Below are 7,127 nucleotides of genomic sequence, written 5' to 3'. Positions count from 1 at the left end.
ACAACAACAACAACAACAACAACAACAACAACAACAACAACAACAACAACAACAACAACAACAACAACAACAACAACAACAACAACAACAACAACAACAACAATAATTGTACATTTAATGCCACCATTTTGTTCTTAATAGATTTTTGGAGATATACATTTTTGAATTTTTTTCGATTTTTTTCTAAGATAGCTTCACATTTTAGGCCATATTTCGAGTTAGAAAGGTCCGACTGGGTTGTGTAAGATACCATATTAAAGGTAATCGAATTTCCAAAGATTGCTTGTAACATTCGAGAAACTTCGATCTTTTGGGCTAAAATAGAACACGAAAATTTCTTTTATCGCCATGCAAAAATATAAACTGTCAAATTATGTCCAGTTTCTTATTGTTCACGTATAGATCGCACTTTTACGAAGAAAACAAACTTTGGTGAGAGAAAATCTATAAATAAATACCGGAGTAATGAACAGTGGAGTAAAGATAAACAAATTCCAAATGTTACTCTGTTTTTGTATTTTTCTCTTATTTATATGGGAAAGTTTATTTAAATCATTTCGTTCATTTCTATTATTGAATTTCAATATTATATGAGATGATAAGAAATAATTTTGGCCATAGTTAATTAGTAATTAGCTAAGTAGTAATGTTAGTGTTGCTATTCTTATGTGTCGACTAATTTAGTACTAACTTTGTGTCTTGTTTAATCATTTCATTTAATTGATCGCAAATTTACAAAATGAGTGTCGAGTTGTAAGTTTTATATTGCTATAGCGTCGGCAGTTAAAAGTATTACGGTCGGCACCGTCATAAACAAAATATGTATCCATGTCGAATTGACTAACCTCATCCTTTTCGAAGTCGGTTAATAGCTAATTTCTTGTGTACGATTTTTATTGACATCAAGGTTTCTTACGTAATGGCAAATTTTATTTAATTTACTAAACATTATTACAATTTGTGTAACGTTTTTGTAACGTTGTAAATAAAGGAGCATTAAATTATACGTTGATATATGACTTTTATTCATCAAGTACGATTTTAACGTATTATAAAAAGATATCGTTCGAATCGCTAGGTGTACAATTTTTAACGACTGTCAACGAATTATTAAGCTATAAAATTATGAAGTTTTTTTATTCGTTGCCTATTACTCGAACAAAAATGTTGTCATCCCTGCTCGTGAATTCTAATTGTATAAAAATGGAATTCTTTACGACGTCTCGTTGGCAGAAAATTACGTTCGACGGAAAAACGAACAGCTCGGAGAATAATTGGAGCGATAAACGAGCGGAGCACGCGACGTCGTTGCATAATAATGGCATACCATTTAAGAAAGAAAAACGCCACCGGTTAGTTAAACGTCTGGCGAGAAATTTCTCGTTACAATTGCCCAAGTGCCAAATATGCGTACGCCGCTCGCTAATACTCACCGTAGCCTTGATTCCAACGATCCGTCGGAGTTATCATCTCATTCCCCCTGGATCTGCTGAATAATTCATGAGCTCGACGAACGCATTATTCCGCGCGAAATAACAGACCAGATATTGCGAATCACTATTGCGTGGACGGAAACGCGTGTGAAACACCTAACACTCCGATAATTTTAGATTTCACTACGGACGTATTTTTATTAAGCTGTTTTCTTTTTTTTGCGTACACATTGCTTATATCGCCACAAACAATGTGCAATAAGGTCTGTGTTGTAATCGAAAATATAATTGATCCTAACGTCTCCTGGGAATGAATTTAATAAATAAAATTTGTTTAATCCGAACCTATTTTATTATTTTTTTATAAATGTTCCAAAAATAGAAATTCTTTTTCAGGTAATTCAAAAATTTAGCACCTAAATTCTTCTTTCAACAACAATTCATATTTAAAACATTTAACGGGTTACACCACCTTGACTCTACAATAAATGGGCATAAAAATAAACTTTTTTTTTTTTTTTGACTCGGCCGTTAAAATGATGAATTATTCTTTATTCTACGTATACATATAATAGATTTATAAACAATTTCCGAAATCGCGAAAACCAGGCCAAAAATAGGAGTTGACAGATAAATAAAAAAAATTGGTACATTATCGTTTTTGTGGTCGCTGATTATGAATCTGTCATCGGAATTTCGAAATTCAAAATGGCTGATTCTATACCGACGGAGATATCTAATATTGGTCTCCTTAAATGGGACACTTTGTACGCAAAAGGTGTAATGTATCCCTAATTGATCTCCTAGGTTTCTATCGATATTATTAACTTTCGTTTAACTTCATCGAATCCACTTGACATACAATGGGTGTAGAAAGTATTCACACACGGATCAATTTCCAAAAAAACTATGTAAAATTGTAATTTATTAACTTATTTTTTATAAACAACGACATTCTATATATACTCGGAAATCTCTAGAATAGATAGATTACAAAAAAGAATAGCTATTTATGTAAGTTGCAAAATTAACAAGAAAAAAGCAGTTAATCGATAGAAATGTTGAAGCAATAAGTATTCGAACAAATGTTTCATTTTTAACACTCGATTAAAAAAAAAAAAATGAAATTTACATTAATTTATAAGTATGTAATACTTCCTTTGTGGGATTTCCTCTTGATTTTATAATTATTGCAACTTTTCTAAGCATTAAATTAACTAAATTATTAATTATGCAAAGTGGGATCTTTATCCATTCCTTTATTAGAGCCTTTTCTTAAAAGTACTTTACTGGAAATTTAATGTTTTCTAATTAATAACACATTAATAAACTAATGTGTTTACGTTACGAACTGTACTGTAAATGGTTCGTCATAAGAACCGTACAAATACTTATTGCTTCTATACTTTTACCCACTTTTCGCATTGTTTTTGTTAATTTTACAAATTATATTAACTAATAAATGCTGTTTGGACTATATCTACCTTAGAGACTTCCGAGAATATGTAAAATATCATTGATTATAAAAAAAGAAGTTAAGAAACTACAATTTCACACAAAAGTTTTTTGAGAAATTGATCGGTGTACGAATACATTCTACAGCCATTGTAAACAGTGACAATAAGTTAGGTGGTCTCGCATACTTTTGATCGATAGTGTCCAAACCATACCAGGCTCCGTCGTTCCGAAGCGGCCTCCTAATTGCCAATTTTCTAGAATCTTTGCCGTTCTAGGCTGCTACACTTGGCTGAACGGAACGTGCAATTACTTCATTAGCGCTTGATTAACGAGTAATTCGTGTTACTTGGACTTTTCGTCAGAGCATTCTGGAGATCTGCGAACAATTTTTAAACATTCTTAGGGATTTCTCCAAGGTTCAAGTGTGACGCATCGATGATAGTTACAATAATAATTAACTTTGTTGACGTTATACAGGGTGTCATGCCTAAACCAGGCCACCTGAATATCTATTCCAATAGTGATAATACAAACAAATATTTTACATGGAATTTGAATGGTTTGTAGAGCCCTATATGCTGCAATATACTTTTTCTTTACTTTACTGCAATGTCCTATTTTTTTAAGGAGATTTCAAGGTCATCGATGTTTTTTCTCGATTATTATGAATATACTATGTGTAAATATACGTTTCAACTTATAATGTACGTGTGCGAGAGAAATAAAATCGTATTTTCACAAAAGTTTCCGATCATACTTTTTAACGTGATTATCTCGAAATAACTACCTTGACACAATTATTAAGAAATGTTGATGAACTCATCGAGACTTGGAATGTGGTGCTCGAAACCGAGCCCGAAACCTTTTCCTTTATTACGAATACGCGCCTCGGAAGACTCGCTTCTGATGGCATCATTCCAAATCACATGACACTTGGTACGCGAACTATATCCAAGTATTTTTTCTTTGACTCACGCGACACCGTGCTATTTTAATAATATGTATCCGTCCGTTATAGGCGTTGAAGTTATTTTCACGCTTTCCAGATCAGGTTGGCCGCAAAGAAATGATTTTAAAATTCCTTGATAATTCCAGATTTTCCAATAAAGTTTGCCATACGCCAACAAGACATTTAGGCGTACGACAGGTGAGTGACCGACGAGTACGAAAATGAGAGAGAGAGTGAGAGTGAGAGTGAGAGTGGGAGTGAGTGAGAGAGTGAGAGTGGGAGTGGGAGTGAGTCTGAGAGTGAGAGTGGGAGTGGGAGTGGGAGTGAGAGTGGGAGTGAGTGAGAGTGGGAGTGGAAGTGTGAGTGTGAGTGGGAGTGTGAGTGGGAGTGAGAGTGGGAGTGAGAGTGGGAGTGGGAGTGGGAGTGAGAGTGGGAGTGGGAGTAGGAGTGGGAGTGGGAGTGAGTCTGAGAGTGAGAATGAGAGTGGGAGTGAGTGAGAGTGAGAGAGTGAGAGTGGGAGTGGGAGTGAGTGAGAGACTGAGAGTGGGAGTGAGAGTGAGAGTGTGAGTAGGAGTGAGAGTGGGAGTGAGAGTGGGAGTGAGAGTGGGAGTGTGAGTAGAAGTGAGAGTGGGAGTGAGAGTGGGAGTGAGAGTGGAGTGGGAGTGGGAATGGGAGTGAGTCTGAGAGTGAGAGTGAGAGTGGGAGTGAATGAGAGTGGGAGTGGGAGTGGGAGTGAGAGTGAGAGAGAGTGAGGTAAAGAGTAAAGAGCAATAACCGCAAAATCGTGTATATGTATAAACCGCGAAGTTTATAGAACATAAGAGCTGGTGAGTAATAATAAGTTTAAATAGAAATTATTTCATACTTTTTACTGCATTTCGTCATACTTTTAAGCAATTATATCTGGAGCTGGAGAGTATTCATACAAATTAATTAGAAATTATTTCATATTTTTAGTGAAGTTTTAATGATTTTTATTGAAATATGTCAAAATTAAATATCGTTTCATACTCGGTATGATCGATTTGATAATTGTATATTTCAGATTGTTTATAATAAGCGTTGTTTGTTTGTTTTTCAATATCATTGATTTGCTGCTCCTTGCCAGACGTATCGTGTTAATATAATAAAGACGAGTCGCTCTTGTGTTGATAATATTTTCAAATAAATAACATTTCATTTATTAATGTAAAGTCTACAGTTTAATAAGTGGCATAATCTAATAATTTTCGTAGTCTGTTATATATTTTTTTATTCTTTTATTTTATTTAAATACTTTTGTTTCGTTTAATATCGTCTTCATTTACATCTTCTGATCCTCGTTAAAGAAAAGAGTTCTACGTTCGTTCACCTCAAAACGAGGTAAGAATTGCCTGGCAACGATGTCGTTCCTTTCAGGGGCTTCGCTAGAGACCTTTTCGTAGTCGGTGATCGATTTCTGTAGCAAGTCAGCTGATTTCGCGATAGCGGCCAATCAGCTGTTTATCTTTGGTGCATTTTTGGCGCGTAATCGGACAGCACCGCGGCGGCTTACTGGTGGTATGGATCGATAATCGCGCGTAAACAGGCCTGAACGTGTTACGTGAATGTTACGTTTATAGGTGAGTTGTAATTACGCGACCATTAGCGTTTAATGAAATGCGGACGTATTGTGCAATAATTCGCGAACAGCGGTCCACGCTAACCGGAACCGTATTCAAAACATTTTGAAAGAAATGCGCAAGTCACCAAATTTCGAGACGTGTCGATAGAAATGCGTCCATGTATACAGAATGTTCTGAGAATAATGGTCCAAGTAGATGGTCGTAGTAGTGGGTAATTTCTCGTGAAAAAAATCAGTCGAAAGGACAGAGTAAACGTGTTTCGCGTGAGACATCATTATTAAGAAAATCGAAGCTGTGTGAAATTGACAGCTAATTTTGTGCAAACTTATAAATAAATGAGAATTCTGACTTCATTTTCAATACTTCTGTAGTTCCAGATTAATTAAACTAATATCGAATAATTACAAGTATTGATTAATTTTTAAACAATTGTAAATGCCAAAATTGGTTTTACTTACACATATAGGGTGTCTGCAATAGGGATATCTGTTGTTCAATTGCTTTGAGTTATTTTCAGATTCATTCGACCAAAGATTCGTTTAGTGAAATCTATAAAAATGACAAGGACGCCTCTAATGAGGGTTAAGAGAGGTGTTCCCTTCAATCAATTTTCATTCTCTCAATTTCAATTTGTCCATCTTTTTAAATGTACCTCCAGAAAGAGGAAAAATGTAAACTCATATTTTTCCATATTTTTAAATACATGCTCGGTATAAAATCAAGGCGTTTGTTAAAAAACAATTAAAAAAAAATTGTCTTTGTTCTGAAGTCATTTTTATTTGATACTTCCATGTCCTCACTATGCGCACGTAGAAAGTCATTTTCATCCGTTGCCTAGTTCAATAGCCATTTTTTTTTTTTTTTAAATAAAAAAAGTAGCACAAAACTTTGAACAGCTGTAAAACCGGCAATTTTCAAAATTTTTCAAAAACCTTTGAGATACGTTGAAATATCACTAAAGACCACAGCATATCCAAATTTCGGGCTTCCAACAGGAAGTACATTTTTCTGAACTTTATTTTCATTCGCGTACAGCGGGCGTCTATAGAAACTTTGATCGATCATTGTTTCGCGTCCTTCGAGATATTTCGGTGTTTCGTTCTCGTGCCGTGTGATTTGACACATTCAGATTGACATTTAAATATCAGATTCACGCGAAAACGATTAAAAGCTTTTGATAGCACCGCATTTAATCGACAGCTATTCGTCAAGCCGCTCGTTATCGCGTGTAAATCGTATCACAACATATTTATCATCGATCGTCACAGCTCGTGATCTATTATGGCGAGGCCCCGAGCAAATTAACCGTGAAATAATAACGCACACGAAAATCAGATAAATCTTTTCTTTAAACGTGTTTGCAAACATGGAGGAAGCACTCGAAGCTTCGTGAAAGAGTATAGGCGGTTTTAGGGGTCAAAATTTGCCTTTAAAAAAGACTAATCTATGCCAAGTTTCAAGTCCCTATTTCGACTGGTGGTGGAGTAAACAAGAAAAAAAAAAGAAAAAACAAATATCACGTTTTTGATCAATTTCTTTCGTCCCGTTGCATGAAAAATTTTGACAAAAATCAGAAATATTTCAGTTGGCCAGCTACATGCTTCATAATTTTTTTCAGATTTTTCAATTCTAAATCCAAGCTGTGAAAAATAAACAACGCAACAAATTATAAAAAATGCTGGC

General features: G+C 34.8%; 2 protein-coding genes across 6 annotated transcripts in view; both read right to left on the bottom strand.

The window, feature by feature from the left end:
* LOC128891172 (GTPase-activating protein skywalker) overlaps nucleotides 1-7,127 on the bottom strand; it is a 40,036-nt gene that overhangs the window by 21,121 nt on the left and 11,788 nt on the right. The window lies entirely within an intron of this gene.
* On the bottom strand, nucleotides 3,206-6,265 carry LOC128890617 (putative uncharacterized protein DDB_G0290521). The gene is made up of 3 exons (XM_054149271.1): nucleotides 6,245-6,265; nucleotides 4,058-4,520; nucleotides 3,206-3,267 (listed from the first exon to the last, which is right to left on the bottom strand). The coding sequence occupies exons 1-3, from the start codon at nucleotides 6,263-6,265 to the stop codon at nucleotides 3,206-3,208; spliced, it is 546 nt and encodes a 181-aa protein (XP_054005246.1).

Source organism: Hylaeus anthracinus, unplaced genomic scaffold, assembly GCF_026225885.1.
Source record: "Hylaeus anthracinus isolate JK02 unplaced genomic scaffold, UHH_iyHylAnth1.0_haploid 12001, whole genome shotgun sequence".
NCBI classification, from domain to species: domain Eukaryota; kingdom Metazoa; phylum Arthropoda; class Insecta; order Hymenoptera; family Colletidae; genus Hylaeus; species Hylaeus anthracinus.
Note: the sequence above shows the minus strand (reverse complement) of the source record. Positions and strands in the feature narration are given on the sequence as shown.